The 18,947-nt window shown below is 47.7% G+C and overlaps 1 protein-coding gene across 2 annotated transcripts in view; it reads right to left on the bottom strand.

The window, feature by feature from the left end:
• Positions 1–168: 168 nt before the first annotated feature.
• The window catches only part of VSIG10 (V-set and immunoglobulin domain containing 10), a 28,230-nt gene continuing 9,451 nt past the window's right edge, over positions 169–18,947 (bottom strand). Inside the window, exons 3-9 of one of the 2 annotated variants that reach the window (XM_006096565.3) lie at positions 17,671–17,973; positions 15,584–15,847; positions 8,174–8,467; positions 5,756–5,866; positions 5,451–5,466; positions 3,724–3,956; positions 169–2,976 (exon numbers count right to left, since the gene is read on the bottom strand). In XM_006096565.3, the coding sequence (XP_006096627.1) occupies positions 2,921–2,976; positions 3,724–3,956; positions 5,451–5,466; positions 5,756–5,866; positions 8,174–8,467; positions 15,584–15,847; positions 17,671–17,973 (1,277 nt within the window). In that variant the 3' untranslated portion in view covers positions 169–2,920. Of the gene's footprint in view, positions 2,977–3,723; positions 3,957–5,450; positions 5,467–5,755; positions 5,867–8,173; positions 8,468–15,583; positions 15,848–17,670; positions 17,974–18,947 lie in introns of those variants that run through there. The other variant, XM_023760392.1, reaches the window with a different exon arrangement.

Here is an 18,947-nt window from a genome sequence, read left to right as displayed (position 1 = left end):
GTAGGTGAGAGGGTGGGTAGTACCTCCAAGCCACGGACAAAGAATAAAATGGCACAGGACAATATTGTCACCTGCAGTGGGAAAGCTAGTAAAACATTGGGGGGCGGTAAACCCATCTCCCCAAATCTTTCAGTTTACTAATCAAGTCTCAATCAAGTACACTAAAGCTTTTATTTAAAAATAACTTTATTCCATAATCTTTTTAAAAAAAATCCATTATAATCTCAGAATGAATTTCTCCCAACCCACCTCCCCACATCAAATATTAAAATGTAAATAATGCAGAAGATCTGCTTATTTTTCTTTGCAGCAGATCCCGGCCAGCCCCATGGTGAGAAATACCGGTTGGCACTTATTGCATCATCATAACTGTTACCCAGCAAGGAGGCTTTCCCAGGTGTCAGTGCATGGGCTGTGGAAAATTTCCATCATGTGCTTTCCTGCTGCAGGAATAGGGCCTGTATGTGCTTGTGAGAACTGGAGCTAATATCAAAGTCACAGCATTGCAGGAGCCCGTTCCCCAATGTCCACCAGGTTTTGAGAAAAAGAAGTGTCAGTTGTGATAGCCCTGCAATGTTTATGTTCCTGGTTCTGATAAGATCTGGTGTCTGAGTTTACAACACATGCAGATAAGAATGCACGTACAGAGTGATGTGACCACACGGACTCTGCCACACAGAGTCTGTAACCATTGTCAACAGGCTTGTTGATGGGCCACTCGCTTCTAGTGACCTGCTCAATTGGGGATGGGTCATCTTAAAAGGAAAAAAAAAAAAGCCCCAATTCTTTAAAAATCCTTAAAACTTGACGATTCCCCAGGACCTGGGTTCTTACTGATCTAGCCATATCAATGTGCACACAGGGCTCAGACAGAAGTGAGCAGTCACAGCTCAGTTAGTCAAGGGTTTCTAGTGTTTGGCACCAAGATCTTGAAGCTCCCATTTGCTAGTGGAAAAACTCTGCCTCGAAGATTTGCTACCTACCAGGTACGTGTGCAAGAGAAGAGGAACTTGCAGAAACACCTCAGTGATCTTGAAAATTACCCCGTGTTCCCAGCTAGGGAATTTTTCCTGCAGTTGCTTTTCTTTTTAGAAAGTATTGTTGCCTCTGCATAGTAGACACTTAGAGTCAGAAATGGGATCCATCGAAGATTCTGAAGAGTCTAGCTCCGTGTTCAGTAACTGCAGAAGCAACCTGTCTGGTATCCTGTTCTGTTAATGACACTGACTTAGACTGGGTAGGGTGGTTACATACACGAGGTACCACCAGCAAAGGACCCAGCCCAACGCAACTGCAGAGGTCACGGCTCTTCCTGAGGGGGGCACATGTGCAGCCAGCTCCTGGGCTCCCATGTTCTGAGCTCGGGACGGGGCTCCTTTCTAGGGACTTGCTTAGTTTAGTCCCTTCAGGAAAATAGACCAACCCCAAGCACACCTGCAGGTAACCGGTGTCTCACTTTACCAGTCCCAGTCGGTTACTGGAGAAGGGAAGTTCTCCTTTAAGCTCTAGGTCTTGCCCATCAGAGCAGAATGTGCAACATTAAAGAATGCAAATTCAAGTCAGATTTTCATACTTAGCACACACCCTTTGCACCTTTATAAGGCCCCTGACAGTGAAAAGAGATTTGAGTGAAATCAGGGGATGGGGGGAGGCGGGGGTTATCTCTAAACTATACAGGTTCTACTGAAGGCATCAGCAGCTTAAACCCATCATATGATAGTTTCATTAGAAACTTAGCATCGTTGATCAGTGTATCTTCATAACATCGTTAAAGAGAAGACGGAAACAAGCTCTCCATCCCCGGCCGGATGGGCTGGTCTGCCCAAGGAGTACTTCCCACCAGGTACTCCCTCACAAAGCACTTCTCCTGCCTTCTCGCACGTCCCAGGAGAAAGGAAGAACGGGAAAGGCCGAAAGCTAACAGTGTCACGTCAGAGGCTCTTGTATAAATATGAAACTTTGCAAAATGTGAGGTTCTAATGAAAGGCACTTTCTCTTAGGGGCCCTAACTCTTTTGAAAACAATTCTATTTCCAGGGAAGCAAACATCGTCAGGAGAGCTCTGAGAAAGCCCCCGCCCGGAACCACTCCACAAAGAAGAGTGGCGGGTCCAGGCAGGAGCTCGCAACTTACAGTTATGTTTTCCTTCCACCAGGGAAGGCAAAGGAGAAGAGAACGAACATCTCTTGAGCACCTCTTAGGCACGTTCACATCCCGAGTCCTCACCATACCCCTGTCAGACAGGTGTGATTCCACCCATTTTATAGATGAGGACATTGAGGCCCAGGGGAGAGGGAAAGCAACCTGCCCAAGCCCATGAAACAAGTGCCCAGACTCAATCCTGGGTGTTTCCAACTCCAAAAGCCTGGCCCACACTGCCTCCCTCTGACCAGCACCAGTCGCTGACACCTCCTCACCTCTTCCAGTGAGCTGACGTTTACCTGGCTCCTTGGCTCAACTGGGCAGTGATCACGGAAGTGTCCCTGTGCCCCCTCGCCATGCCCTTGCATGCTGAGGGAAGCTGGTTACAGACTTCACTGGTGGCAAAGGGCACTGCGGCCAAGGGCCTCCTCCCACTCCTGCTCCCCCCACATCAGCATCAGTCGAGCTGGATAAAGCCAGGAGTCACAGCGGAAAGGGCACCTCAGATGCCAAAGGTAGCTTCCCCCACACACACTGCCTGTTCCCAGCGCTTTTTAGCATCATTAGGAAAAGTTACAGCAAATCAAACCAGCTTTTTAAAAAAATGGACAGAAAGACGTGTGTGTGTGTGTGTGTGTGTGTGTGTGTGTGTGTACGCTTGCTGAGAGCCGTTTAGGCCCTTGGGCAGGGGTGCAAGTCAAGTCAAAGCAAAAGGAAAAGCTCATCTTCCATGAGGCTCCCCCGCGCGTCAGGCAGATAACGCAGGACAGCTCTCTTCGTCACACTGGCCTGTCTTCCTCGGGGACCAGCTCACTCTGCTGCTCACTGCTGTCGTCTGCAGGGAAAAGGAGACCAGGTTCGGAGTGATCTCAACAGAGGTGACCTGCCCCCATCAGCCTTCAATCATCTTGATCTCTGGTCCTTTCCTGTGAGCCTCGGAACCGGATGTCCTGCAGGAGCAGGTGAGGCGGGCTGTGTGTTCCCTTTCCACCTGTCCTTCCCGCTCAACATCCTCTAGACGTGCTGGACACTGTCCATCCTTCCTCCCGTGGCTCACAGACCCCCTCACCTGGGACGCCCTCTCTCCTTCCAGCTCATTCAAACTGGACTATCCTGAGACTTGCCTCAGAGCCCACTTCTTCCATGAAGCTCCTCCTGACCAAGGAGCCCTCCAAGCTTTCTCCTGAGGTCCTGTGATTGGTAAGCAAGTGGTTCATTGGGCAGCCAACCCACTTCCTCCTTGCGGCAGCGCCCCACTGCTCCCCCAGAGCGTTGGGTAAGTCTTGCCTATTTTCACTGTCCCCACGTTTTAATCTGTTCGCTCTGAACTGGTCGCACAAAGCTCCCTGCCTGCAGAGAGTAGCGCCTTTCTCTTCTACCCTCCTACAGCGGCAAGGGCGGGCCTTCTCCCAGAAGAGGCCGGTGGGAGACGTTTATCAGGTTAATTGTTGCATTGGGTGGTGAAAAAGGATTCTCAGGGTCCAGAATAAACTTTAACCCGTCTTCCTCCAGCCTTCAAAAAACCTAGCAGAAGCTTCCTCCCCACAGCTTAGCAGGAATGCTGCGAAGAAAAAAGGCTCACCTTTGCAGGAGCGGGGAGCCCATTGGCATCCAAGCCTATGGTTGGCGGTCACCAGGGCGGTCACTCTGTGAATGTAGCCTGTGCTTGGTGTATTTCTATTGAGAACTCCTCCCCTCTCATTGGCTTCCTCTTCTTCCTCCTCCTCCTCCTCCTCTTCTTCTGCAGCATTGTCTTCCTCCTCCACCTCTTCTTCCTCATCCACCAGAACCATGACGTCACCCATGTCTTGTCCCCTAATTGCCAAAGGGAGAGAGTCAGGAAGACGGCCTGTGTTTCCCAACATCAGCCCTCACTGAAGAGGAGACACTGGGTTCTTTGCACCCCCCTTGGGAACATGGAAAATTCTTCTGGCATTCAACTCGGTTACGTCAGGAGGTGACAGTGTGACTGTACCTCTCCGAGAGATACAGCACAGATGGGTGCAGATAACCTTATCTTGTTCTTGTTCGGGGTGAGTTTTGTCATTCGTCCCCTGCTCCTGGGCAAGGTGACCTCATTGTCCCAGGCTCCTAACATCTTACTCTCTGACCCCCCCCCCCCGCCCCCCAGCACACACTCAAAAGCTCCGTTCCTTTCCTGCAATGCCCTCATTTCTGCTGCACTAACTGAGTGTCTCCTCCTCATTGTTTAGGGCCCAGGTAAAGTCCTCCCCTTCCCCCTGAAGTCCGGTCCTGAACTTCCATTGCATCTGGAGTCCATGCTCAGCGGTGGAGCGTGTAATTGCTCTTGGTTTACTGCTGGTTTTGCCTCCCCAGTCAGACTGGACATTTCTTTAGGAAAGAAGAGCACGTGCCACAGGCCAGGGACGGTCCTAGGAGCGTCACACCCTCACTTAATCCTCACCGTCTCCCTCCGGGACACGAGGCCACAGCGGCTCAGAGAAGGTCAGGGGTTTCCCTGAGCACCAGAGTTGCGATTTGAACCTAGGTCAGCTGATTCCAAAGCCTTTCCCACTGCCTCACTGCTCCCGCCTGTGAGAAAGAAGCCTGGGGAATGACAGACTCACTGGGAGAAGGGTCCCCAAACACAGGCAGCAAAGGTAACGTTGTCCCCACAAATAAAAAGGGTCCCAAGGCAATAATATCCCCTCACTATGAATGGTGGTCTGAGAGCAATAACCTCCATGGTTATTAATGGGTGAAGAGAAACGAAGAGTCCTTTGCTCCCACCCAAAACCTCCTCGGGGAACAAAATGCACACAGTCTACTTAGTAGCTCTGTCCCTCCTGAGGTGCCCTCTTGGGAGGGGCTCCAAGGCGCGCTCAGACTAGCAGCTGGAGGACTGTGGCTTATTCATCCTTTTAGAAAACTAGGTGAGATAAATGCATGAATAACTGGGCTCGACAGGAACACACTGTCTTTATGCCTCAACAACAGCCCAGCAACGTGCCTGCCCCACCCCGAGGTCTAGCGTTGTAAAAGGAACACAGACTTTGGAACAGTCAGACCCAGGTCTGAGCGCGAGCACTGCCGTTTACTTCCGGGATGAGGTGGCAGAAACTCCTCCTCGGACCCTCTGCCTCCCTGTCTGGAAAGTGGAGGTGCCGCCTGCGCCCGAAGGGTTTATGGAAGAGTTTATGAATAATGCCCAGGGGAGCCCCCAGCCAGTGCTGGCCCTGGGTGGTCCTCGATGGGAGTAGCTATTCGTGGTCTTAGGAAAGGAAACAGGACAGCGGTGAAGGCAGATCATGGAAACGGGTGTCTGACATGGGTCTAGGGAACACTCACCTGATAGTGTTTCCTACTAAAGGGAGAAAGGAGAAACAATTAATATCAAATAACAGCTGCTTCAGCCTCCCAAACGTTTTTAATCAATCAAATATCTACAAAAGGAAGGACGACCAGAACACCGGCCCAGCGGGGGAGGTGACAGGGTGTTCTGGAATGAATGGTGCTGATTGAACATCTGGGCCCAATGCAGAAGCCTATGGGGTGGGACTTCCGGTGGGAGCCCCACAGGGGCCTCCGTCCTCCCCAGCCACACCCTTGCAAAAAGCCCGAAAGAGAAGCAACAGGACCCGAGAAGAGCTTACATTTCCAGCAGAACACAGGGCTGTAATACAGCATGAGCCCCGAGATGATGGCCAGTCCCAGCAGGAGGAGGCTCACGATGGTTCCCACAATTCCCACGATGTTTAAAGGTTCTGCGAAGACAAATCACACTGTTGACTCTTCCCCCGGCACGCCTGCAGCCAGCACGGGCATGCTCCCCTCCTCTGTCTGGCCCTAGTCTTATCTTGGTTCCATGGTGTTGGGCAAGGCATATGACCTTCTGTAAAGCAGGATCAATATCGCATCTCCCTACCTCAGACTGTGTGGGGACCAAGTGAAGCAAGTGATATACAGGAATGTTGGCAAGTTAACATCTCTGTGTGTCTACCACTCATCAAGACTGTCTAGAAGGCCACAGTCATTAAGAGTGCGAGTTACTGGTGCCACAATAAACAGTGATCAGTGGAACAGAATAGAGAATCCAATAACAGGCCCACACATAAAAGGAAACTTCACAGGCCCATGCATAAAAGGAAAGCTGATATATGATAGATTGGTGGGTAAAAAGAGGAACTATTTGAGAAATGGGTGCTGGAATAAATTAGGGGTTAGAGGTAGAAAAACTTGATCCTGACCTCACACCATTCACAAAAATCAACCCTAGATTAAATCAACGGATTAAAGATTTAATTGTGGAAGGCAAAACATTAAAACATTTACTATCATTGTGATTGTTGGACAGTTAAGGATTTTTAAGATAGAAATTATTAATGATATAAAAATAAATTCATATAATCATCTACATTAAAGTAAGAATGTTTGCTAATCAGAGGATGCCATAAAGAAAGTGAGAAAGACCAACAAGGAACTGAAAGAAGGTACCGCTAACATAAAACTAACAAGGAACTGGCATGCAGAATTTCTAAAGAATGCCAACATATCTATAAGGAAGGGTGAGATACAGCAAAAGATACAAATATGTATGAATTTCACAGAAGAAATATAAGCAGCAAATACATGAAATAATGCTTGACCTTCTGAGTAATCAGAGAAATTCAAATTAGAACCACAGTGAGGTTCCATGTTATACCTACCTGATGGACAAAAATCATAAAGGCGCCCTGGTGAAAATGTGGAACAATGATGCTCATAAAATACTGTTACAAATGGAAACTGATAGAATCACTTTGTAAGATAATTTGGTTACCCCCAAAGATAAAAATGCGCATAACCTGTTACCCTTCATTTCTACTCCTGATACATCTCCTAGAGAAATATTTGCCAGGGGGACCCAGTGTATATGTACACACAGGATTGGGTAAAACATTTTCATAGCAACACTGTTTGTTCATCAAAACAAAACAAAACGAAAAAATCACAAACAACACAAACGTCCATCAACAGGAAAATCAGTCACGTAGTTGTGTAATAACAACACAATGGAAAGTTACACAGCGATGAAGAGACACACTGGCATAGATAAATCCCAGGAACAAAATGGGGAGTGAAAAAAAGAAGTCACAAAAGACTGTATTTGTATGGTAACCAGCGTTTCTTAAAACTCAAAACCAAAACAGCAGTATTATTTAGAAGTGTGTACATACATAACAACATTTTTTCTTAAATAAGACATGGAATTCAGGAGAGTGGTTACTTTTTTTTAGGAGGCCAGGATCAGACTAAAACAGGGCCTACAGGTGTGGTTGCAAGATGAAATACAGGATACCCAGTTAAATCTGGATTTCGATAAACAACAAATAATGCGTTAGAATAAGTATGCCTCATGCAACATTTGGGACATACTTACACCACTTAAAATTACTCTTTGTTTCTCTGAAATGCAAATTCAAGTGTGTATCCCATCTTATTAGTTTTTTTTTAAATATATTTTATTGATTTTTTACAGAGAGGAAGGGAGAGGGATAGAGAGTTAGAAACATCGATGAGAGAGAAACATCGACCAGCTGCCTCCTGCACACCCCCTACTGGGGATGTGCACGCAACCAAGGTACATGCCCTTGACCGGAATCGAACCTGGGACCTTTCAGTCCGCAGGCCGACACTCTATCCACTGAGCCAAACCGGTTAGGGCCCATCTTATTAGTTTTGATGTTGTTTTCTAAATCTGGCACAATGCCTACCGGTAACTGCAGCAATGTTGGACCAGTTTCTTGGGTGGGATGGTGTTTATTTTGCTATTATGCTTCACAACTTACACTGTATTTTTTATTTTATATATTTCATATGTATATATATTTCACATACAGATCGATAATCTTTGGTATATAACAGATACTAAGCACTCTTATCACTACGCAAATAGAGATTTAGGATTGGACACTCACTTTACCCATCCGTCTTGTCAAGCCGCAAGCAAGCAGACGGCAGGACCCACCCGCAGGGACGCACCACGCTGAAGCTCTCAAACTTCCGCATTTGGCGCCTCTCCGCTCACTCACCTTTCACGCTCAGCCAGATGGCCACTTCCCTCACCCCCACAGGGTTCTCAGCCCGGCAGACGTAGTAGCCCTCATCCAGGTCCTGGGAGCAGTTGTGGATGGTCAGGGTGGAGCTCTGGCCTTTCTGGGTGATGAGATAGTGGCTGCTGGGCTGGATGGCCACCTCAGGCTGGGTAAGGTTCCTCAGCCACAGGATCTTGGCAGAGGGGTAGGCTCCAGACACCAGGCAGGTGAAGGTCACATTGCCCCCCACGAAGCAAGTCTTCATGGGCTCCGAGAGAAGGGAGGGGGCCCCTGGTGATCAGAAGAAGATAAAGAAAGACAAATGCTTAGGAAGATTCAAGCGGCCCTAGCCAGTTTGGCTCATGGGGGATCCCAGGTTTGATTCCAGTCAAGGATATATGCCAAGGTTGTGGGCTCAATCCCCAGTAGGGGTTGTGTAGGAGGGAGCCAACCAATGATTCTCTCTCTCTCACCATGGATGTATCTATCTATCTCTTCCTCTCTGAAATCAATTAAAATATTTTTTTTTAAAAAAAAGAAGATTCAAGTGGTGGCCTGAGATTTTCAAGAATATTATCTCCTTCCTAATGAAGCAACTTCAGGAATTTCTGTACCACACCTGGTCTTATCTATATATATAAAAGACTAAGTGACCGACCGTCCGACCTGCCGGTACATATGACATGCACTGGCAATCTATAATAATAAAAGCGTAATATGCTAATTAGACCAGACAGCCAAAAGACCTTCTGGATGTCCTTCTGGATAACCTTCTCGATGAAGCCGGGGCTGTGAGGGCTGAGCCCCTTGCATGAATTTTGTGCGTTGGGCCTCTAGTTTAAAAATAAACATTGACTCTTGCATGTGTGATACATATAAAGCTCCCATCGAATTTCTTAATAGTATTACTCCTTCGGGAATGCTATGTCATCAATTAAAATTGAAAGTGGGTGCAATCATTATGCTACTGAGAAATCTTAATAGTAAATGGGGTCTTTGTAATGGTACTAGATTCATTATCAAAAGATTGCGACCTAACATAATCGAAGCTGAAGTATTAACAGGATCTGAGGAAGGAGAGGTTATTCTGATTCCAAGAATTGATTTGTCCCCGCCTGACACTGGCCTCCCATTTAAATTAATTCAAAAACAGTTTCCCGTGATGCCAGCATTTGCAATGACTATTAATAAATCACAAGGACAAACTCTAGACAGAGTAGAAATATTCCCACCTGAACCCATTTTCGGACATGGCCAGTTATATGTTGCTTTCTCTCGAGTTCAAAGAGCATGTGACGTTACAGTAAATACTTCATCACAAGGGAAATTAGTCAAGCACTCTGAAAGTGTTTTTACTCTCAATGTGGTATACAGGGAGATATTAGAATAAGTTTAATCAATTTACCAGTCATTGTTTTTATCAATGTTGTTTTTATATCATGTTTTTGTTGTTTTTCTATCATGTCTTTGTTGTTGTTATATCATGTTGTTATTGTTTATTAATCAATTTATATATTATTTTCATATACATTTTACTAATTTTCTTTCATCGCTGACACTTCTATTATAGGGAAAGGACAAATAGCGATACTAAAATATTCTAATTAATTTCCTTTCAATGTGCACGAATCCATGCACAGGGCCACTAGTATAATAATAAACGCTAACATTTACTGAGCACTGATGATGGGCGAGGCACCGTTATACATATTAATCCAATTAGTTCTCATAACAACCCTGTCATTAGTTCCATTTTGCAGATGGGAAGACTAAGGCACAGAGAAAGTTAAGTAACTTGCTCAAAGTCACACAACTAAGTAAGTGATGCAGCTAAGATTTAGGGTGACAAACCGTCCTGGTTTGCCAAAGACTGAGGGGTTCCTGGGCCATGGGGTTTTCAATGTGAAAACAGGGGAAGTCTTGGGCAAACCGGGGTGCATGGTTCCCCCGTGTAAGACTGGAAGCCAAACAGTCAGGCTTTTGTAGACCACATTCCTTACTTCTATGCTGTAGGCTTCTATGTATAATAACCACATTGATGATATTTTTTTAAAAAGGGCAGACAGCCTGACAAGGGTGTTCAGGGAGACAATAAGGCAGCTATATTAGTTTCCTATTGCTGCTGTAACCAACTGCAGCAAACTCAGTGGCTTGAAACAACAGAAATGTGTGCTTGTATAGTTCTGGAGGTCAGAAGTCCAAAATGACATTATCGGGCTAAAAGCAAAGTATTGGCAGAGCTGGTTCCTTCTGGAGGCTCCAGGTGAGAATCCATTTCCTTGCTTTCCCACTTCCTGAGCCACCTGCATTCCTGGGCTGGTGGCCCCTTCACTCCAACCTTTTGTATCTGTTTTCACATCCCCTTCTACTGAGGTTGACCTTCCAGCCTCCCGTTTGTAAGGGTTCTCGTGATGACATTGGGCCCATCCGGAAATCTAGGACAATTGCCCCATCTCAGATCCTTAATCACATCTGCAAAGTCCCTTTTGCCACGGAAGGTAACCTAATATAGGCTCTACAGACTAGGAACTGGCCCTCTCTGGGGGGCCTTTACTCTGCCTACCACGGTTCTGTTCTAAAAGTGCATAGGGGGATTGGAGGGACAGACCAGGCCTCTCTCTGCAGGTCAGGTCAACCAAAGAGACTCCCACAAACCTACGTTTGCTCAGGACACTCACATGTTGCACCTGTTCTTGGATCAATGGTCAGGTTCCCACACCCCGTGCTGCTAAATCACACCTTCCCCTGTCTGTGTGAACCCACGGCTCCTTTGGGGTCATGAAGCCAGCAACAGTGTCAAGCCTTAGTATGTTTGTATTTTGCAGGCCCCCAACCAAAGTTTGAGAAATGCCCCCCCCCATCCTTTATTAAAAGCAAAACAAACAATTGGCTAGTCCCTCCAAACTCCCAAAGATCATGTACATAAATACACTTTTGACAAACACAGCATTCACCCCTCAAAAAGCTGAGTCACCCATCCATCTAAGAATTCAACGAGTTTCGCTTAAGAGGATGCCGTGTGCAAGGGTGGGGTCGGGCGGTGGGGTGGGTGATGCAAAGCCCTCAGAGATCTGCAAGAGATGGGCCACATACCGGGTCCTTGACATACGGGGCTGGCCAGTGCTGCAGCTTCTCATGGATTGACTTGGGGTTTTTTGTTTGTTTTTCAGCTTAGGGACCTACATGCTGTTTAAAGAGAGATATGAGCAGCAGGACTCCCCAAAAGTATTACTTTTCATGATTTTGGGGGCTACGCAGCTCTGCATCCCTAAGGTGGACACTGACATTACCTCTCAACGACTAACTAGTCCCCCCAAGTGAAATGATGACCCAGACACCCCCCTGCCCCCCAAGGGCCTTGCTACTGAAAGTGGGGTCTGTGGACCAGCAGCAGCAGGACTTGCTGGGAACTGAGTAGAAACACAGAGTCTCGGGCCCCCCAAACCCAGAGAGTCCGAACGTGCAGAGTCCCCGGGTCCCCGGGTGGCCTGTGTGCACATCAAGGCTTGAAAAGCAGGGGGCTCGAGTGCCATGAGGGACAATGTCAGAGTCCAGAAGGTTCCAGGTCCTTGTGCCTGCTCCCGAGGCTCCTGGGATTAGGAAAACTGCCTGTCAGCTCCCTTCTTCAGAAACATGGCCTAATCCTGAGCACTTACAGGGTGGGGCAAGCGCAGGTCTACAGTTGTTCATATGGAAAATAATACCATGATACACAATAATACCAGATGTCATAAAGCCATGCCTTCATTAGCAAGTAGGGAAAGCCTAAACAAGGTAGGGTAGCACTTCCTGGCAGGAGGAACGCTGGGCAGTGAGGACTCTCACAGTCTTTCTAGACCAGTGACGGCGAACCTGTTGAGCTCGGCGTGTCAGCATTTTGAAAACCCTAACTTAACTCTGGTGCCGTGTCACATATAGACATTTTTTGATATTTGCAACCATAGTAAAACAAAGACTTACATTTTTGATACTTATTTTATATATTTAAATGCCATTTAACAAAGAAAAATCAAAGGTTCGCCATCACTGCTCTGGAGAGTGTCTGCCCAGGATGCAGGCTCCTTTGTGGGGGATGGGAATGTTCTGGAATTAGGTCGTGGTGACAGCATTGTGCACGTACGAAATGAACAAGCGAGCACTGCATTAGCCCTGGCCGGGGTGGCTCAGCTGGTTAGACATGGAAAGGCTGCCTGTTTGACGTCTGGTCGGGGCATATGTCCAGGTTGCAGGCTGGATCCCTGGTAAGGGGCAGGCAGAAAGCAGCCAATCAGTGTTTCACTCTCACATTGATGTTTCTCTCTCCCTCTCCCTTCCTCTCTCTAAATATCAATCAACTATTTTTTTAAAACCACTGAATTAATACATTTTAAAAGAGTAAAGTTTATGTTATGTAAATGATATCTCATTTTTTAAAGTTTGCAAAAAACCAGTTGGGCCGATTTGGCCCGTGGGGCATAGTTTGCTAATCCCTGTTCCAGCACAGAGAGTAAGCCTTGGTCTGCCCTGTTGCCCAAGGCCAGGTACGGTATCGGACACAGAGGGGACCCCCGGGGTGTGTTTGTTTAATGCCGTTTGAATGGCAGGTGACTAGGAAAACCAGCACCTCCTGGTACGGCCAGGCTCGCTTCTCAGCATTTCAGCTCTCAGCGCTGCGCCTCTGAAGATGGTCCTGATAAACCACGGGGAAAATCTCACCACGGCCAGTAAAACCCAACACGCTCTGGCCCTAGCGTACCCGTGGTATTAGTTTCCTGAGCTGTTATAACAAAGCCACTGGTGGCTTAAAGCAACAGGCAGCCTCTACCGTTCAGAAAGTCAAAAGTTCAGAATCAAGGGATCAGCAGGCTTGATTCCTTCTAAAGGCTCTGAAGGAGAGAGCATCCCATGCCTCTTTTTTTCTTTTTTAAATATATATATACATATTTTTAATTGATTTTTTACAGAGAGGAAGGGAGAGAGATAGTTAGAAACATCGATGAGAGAGAAACATCAACCAGCTGCCTCCTGTACACCCCCCACTGGGGATGTGCCCACAACCAAGGAACATGCCCTTGACCAGAATCAAACCTGGGACCCTTGAGTCCGCAGGCCGATGCTCTATCCGCTGAGCCAAACCGGCCAGGGCTCATGCCTCTTTCTTAGTGTCTAGTGCAGTGATGGCGAACCTATGACACGCGTGTCAGAACTGGCACGCGAACTCATTTTTTTGGTTGATTTTTCTTTGTTAAATGGCATTTAAATATATAAAATAAATATCAAAAATATAAATCTTTGTTTTACTATGGTTGCAAATATCAAAAAATTTCTATATGTGACACGGCACCAGAGTTAAGTTAGGGTTTTTCAAAATGCTGACACACCGAGCTCAAAAGGTTTGCCACCACTGGTCTAGTGGTTGCCAGCAATCATTGGCATTCCTTGGCTTGTAGACGCATCATTAACCCCTGCCTCCATTATCACCTGGCATTCTCCCTGTGTGTCCATGTCCAAATTTCCCTCTTCTTGTAAGGATGCCAGCCATTGGAATAGGGCCCACCCTAATCCAGTATGACCTGTGACCTCATCCTACCATAATAACATCTGCAAAGACCCTTATTCCATAGATAGCTGGGTTAGGACTTGAACACAACTTTCGGGGAGGACACAATTCAACCCACCACACCCACCTAGGCTCATTGGTACCTCAAGCACAATGCTCTGGCTATACTGATCTCTGAGTTCCTCAAATGCCAAGTATGTTTCCACCTCAAGACCTTTGCGTTTGCTGTCCTCTCTGCCACAAATATTCAAGCCACAGTCAACTTCACCCAGTCAACTCCTTCTCGTCCTTGAAGTCTCAGCTCAAAAACTGTACAGGGTGGGGTAAAAGTAGGTCTAAAGTTATTCGTATGGAAAATAATACAATCTATATATATAAAAGCCCAAGCGACCTTTATGACCAGTTGACTGAACACTCAATGCAGGAGCTGCCCCCTGGTGGTCAGTGTACTCCACAGCCAACCTCCCATGGTCCCTCCCCCACCTACCTCCCCAGCCAGCCCTATTGGCTCTGATCACCAGCCAGGCCGAGGGAACCCACCTGTGCATGAATTCGTGCACCGGGTCTCTAGTAATTAATAAACAATAATATAAGAATAAACTCCGTGTTTCCATATTCACAACTGTAAACCTACTTTTGCTCAACCCTGTATTACTGCCCCAAGGAGACCTCCCTGCCACCTTCCCTAAAAGAGACTCTCTTGCCCTAACCGGTTTGGCTCAGTGGATAGAGCGTCGGCCTGCAGACACAAGGGTCCCAGGTTCGATTCCAGTCAAGGGCATATACCTTGGTTGCAGGCACATACCCAGTAGGGAGTGTGCAGGAGGCAGCTGATTGATGTTTCTCTCTCATCGATGTTTCTAACTCTCTATCCCTCTCCCTTCCTCTCTGTAAAAAAAAAATCAATAAAATATATTAAAAAAAAAGAGAGAGACTCTCTTACAAACATCATTTTATTCTCATAATTATTCTCACCATCTGAACCTATCTTATTTATTGTATTTTCTGTCTTCTTTCCACCCAGAATTTAAACTCTGTAAAAGAGGAATAGTAATGTGTCCAGAAATTCGTTGACACTCCTCCCTTCAAAAAGTGTTGCCTTAAAAAAAAAAAGTGCCTAATTTTCCCCACTCTCCTTGAAAGTGAAGCCAGACTGAGTGACTCACTTCAATGAACAGAACATGGTGAAGGGAAGCCATGTGACTTTGGAGGCTAGGTCATAAAAAGGATACCTTCTACCTGGCTTACTCCCTCTTGTATCACTTGCTCTGGGGGAAGCCGGCCGCCATGTTGTGAGGACACCCCAGCAGCCCTGTGGAGAGTCCCACCTGGAGAGGAAGCGACTTGCCAGGTGTGAGAGTGAGCACCTCAGAAGTGGACCCTTCGGATGATTTCAGCCCTTCCAGCGAGTCTTGCAGCTGAGACCCAGGCATGGTGAAACCAAGACAAACCATCCCCACTGTGCCCGCTCTGAATTCCTGGCCCACCGAAATCCCGAGATAATAAGGGATTAGTTGTTCTAAGCCATTGAGTTTGGGGGTAATTTGTTACGTAATAGGAGATAACTAATTAAAAACCTCGTTGGCTGTGTTCATTGGCCCATCTCCAGCACCTAGAAACTGCCTCGTGTACAGCGGTGCCTCATTAACATTTGTCAAGTGAAAAACAGCTCAGACTAGGACCGAGAAGCTTGGTTAAGCTTCCAGGTTTGAAAGGAAGGAAACCCAAAGCAAAAGAAATGAAGAAAGGGAAGGAATTCGGTTCATTCTGACATCCTTAGATTTCTTTCCTAGACCTTCTTTCAAATGGTTCTCCCAGGAGAAGGCGAGTTAGACCCAAAACCCCAGGACAAGGCAAGCCAGACTCACGGATCTGTACCACACAGCTGGCTCCCGACTCCGGCCCTGCTATGTGGCTCCCAACACACTTGAACTTCTTGCCATCCGACAGCTGGGACCGGTTCAGCATCTCCACTCCCAACTTCGACGTCCCCACAACCACACCTCCTGGCTCTTCTGTCCACAGGAGGTTAGGGTCTGGGTATCCCCCGTTCCAGCGACAGGTGAGCTGCAGCATGAACAATCTTGGCAACATCTCTGCCCAGCACTCAAAGTCTGACAAAGGGGGAGGAGCTGCAAAACACCAGGGGGGAGCCTGGGCTTACTCACAGATGCCAGCTCAGGCACTGGGCTGCGTCTAAAGGGAGCCAGGGGAGCAGAGAAACAGGTGGTAGACCTTGACTTAGCTCCCGGCACAAACTAAGGCCTGACCACAGTCAGGTTTCCTCTGCTGGGTGTTCCATCTCCGAGGGCGTGGGCCTGATTTATCTTTGTATTTCTCGCTAACTGCATGTGGCTATATACGTTTAAATTAACAAAATAAAATGACCAATTTAGTTCCGCCATCACACTACCCCCATTTCAAGTGCTCAGTAACCACACGTGGTAGATGGTTATTAGACTACACAGTACGGAGCGTTTCCATTATCACAGAAAGTTCTAGTAGACAGTCCCTAGAGGGGGTACCGGTGGGACTTATTCACTCCCACCCCCAACATAGACTTCCTGTTCACCATGTGCACATATTACTAAAAGCACAAAATTTTTAACTTTAACTATATATAATTTACATGTACTATATATGCATATTATATTATGTAGGTGTATTACCATATATTTTACATAATACACATACATAAATAACTTCGGAAATATGCCAAAATGATGGCTAGAGTACAAGTGATTATTTTCTTCTTTATACTCACCTGTGTTTCCCACATCAAGCCTGTATGACTTGATATGCAATAAATGTCACTTAGGAGAGAGAAAACAGAGACATACAAGGCTCTGAACACGCACGGATTAGCCGTGTGTCATTATCCTGCCCACTGACGGTCTGTTCTCGTGCTCCCTCTCATTGGCTTGGAGTGTGAGTGCACCAAGCCTCCCTGCAGTGGTTTCTGTCCATGGGTGCATTTATGGTAGTTTCTTCTCCCCCAGAATAAAGGCTCATGAACTGCTGGTTCTAGCAGTGCTGGAGGGCCCAGGGTTCGGGAAGACAATGCATGAGGATCGATAAACGAATCGGCACATTGTGGTCCGTCCACACAGTGGAGGAGTGCTCGGTCCATAAGAAGGAATGAAGTACTGACTCCTGCTACAACCTGGGCGAACCTCGTAAACTGGGTGCTCAGTGACACTGGTCACAACAGGGAACACGTTGTGTGATTCCACTTACAGGAAAAGCCCCGAATGGGCAAATGCATAGACACAGGACGCAGATCCATGGGACGGGAGAGAGAGGGGCTGCGGGGAGGGGACGGGGTGGCTGCTTAGTGGACACGGGATTTCCATTTGCAGCGATGAACAGGTTTTGGAACCACACAGAGGTGATGGGTGCACAACACTGTCCATGTGCTAAATGCCAGTTGTACATTTTCTAGTGGTTAATGTTATTTTATGTACTTTCATCTCAGTTAAAAAGAAAAAAGAGCCCTAACCGGTTTGGCTCAGTGGATAGAGCATCGGCCTGCGGACTGAAAGGTCCCAGGTTTGATTCCGGTCAAGGGCATGTACCTTGGTTGCGGGCACATGCCCAGTAGGGGGCATGCAGGAGGCAGCTGGTCGATGTTTCTAACTCTATCCCTCTCTCTTCCTCTCTGTAAAAAAATCAATAAAATATATTTTTTTAAAAAAAGAAAAAAGAAAGCAATGAGCTAGGCATGAACTTCCCTCTGTGGCTCTCAGGGACTCTGTGCCTTACTTAGCAGCAACCTGCTAGAAGAGGTGACTCCCTCCCTGACAGGCAGCCCTGGGTGTGCACACGAGTGCTGAGGGAGCTGCAGAGCATGTTAGGACACACGCAGCGGGCAGGCCTTTGTAGACAAAAGGAAGAGGCGCACACGTGTGGCTCACAAAGGGGCGGGCGCGGCGTGGGGAGGGTGCTTCTTACGCACTGTAGACCAGGAGCTCGGTGGTCACGCTTCGCTGTCTCCCACTGAGCAGGTTCTTGGCCACGCAGGTGTAGTTCCCCTGGAGGTTCTGCGACATCAGTAGCAGCGTGAAGCTGCTGACCGTCAGGTTGTTCCCAAAGGGCTCGGTCTTGGAATCCGGGGCCCGGAACCACCACTCAATCATGGGCGGAGGCCGGGAGCTGCTGGCGCAGCTGAAGTCCACCCGGGACCTCTGGGTGGCGTAGAGGGTGCCATTGGGGAGCACGCCGGTGCTGGAGATGTTGACTTCGACCTGGTAGGGGCCGCCTGGGAATGACAGAGCGGGGGAGGGGAAGGCTGAAAAGTTCATTGGAGTCCCTTACCAGCTCTCACTGGCCTCATAAATGACCAGGAAGCAGTCAATAAGAATAACAATAGCTATCAAACACTTCCTCTATGACAAAGGCTATGCTACGTGCCCGGACGGACGCGTTCTCTCATTTAACCCCAAGTGATTCAGTCTGGTTTATCAGGGTTCCACCCTCACAGAAGAAAGAGAATGAAATCGCTCCTTTTTAAGAACACGGGTGAGCGGGAAGGGTGCCTGTGCACTAAAGAGTTAACCCAGCAGGCCGGAGTCTGTTTCCAAAAAGGCCAGCTGGCGAGGTGACTGGGAACTTGGATGTCAGGGGGTTCCCACCATTCCCAGAACTGGTGAGAGTGGGGCTCCCTGTGCCTACACTGTTGGTACAGACAGCGTGGTTTATACTGAACCCCAGCTTTCCTTCTGAGAGTCTAGAGTTTGAGAACATGCTAGAGGAGGCCAGAGGGACCAGCCCCGATAAAAACTCGGGGTGCAGAGTCTCCAATGGCTCCTGGTAGACAGCGTTTCACACGTGTTGCCACACTTGTTGCTCAAGGAAATGAGCGCGTCCATGTGACTCCACGGGGCAAGGACTCTAGGAAGCTTGCTCCTGGTCTTCCCTGGACTTACCCCCAATAAAAGGCACCCAGGGACCTCTCCCCTTCGCTGTACCTTTGCCATGACCATGGTACACGCTGAGTCCTGTGAGCTCTCCTAGAGGGGACTCTCACAGAGCCCCCAGCACAACTCCACACCCAAAGGCCAAAGGCCAGGGCAAACCACTCAACCTCTCTCAGCCTCCGCTGCCTCTTCTGTGAAATGGGGGTGATACCAGAACCCACTCGTGGGGTGGTGGTGACGATTACCCGAGTTAGTACAGTACAGCACTGAGAACAATGCCTGATTGTGGGAAGCACTTGATGAATGCTAGGTCTTA

The sequence above is a fragment of the Myotis lucifugus genome, unplaced genomic scaffold (genome assembly GCF_000147115.1).
Source record: "Myotis lucifugus unplaced genomic scaffold, Myoluc2.0 scaffold_181, whole genome shotgun sequence".
NCBI lineage: Eukaryota > Metazoa > Chordata > Mammalia > Chiroptera > Vespertilionidae > Myotis > Myotis lucifugus.
Note: the sequence above shows the minus strand (reverse complement) of the source record. Positions and strands in the feature narration are given on the sequence as shown.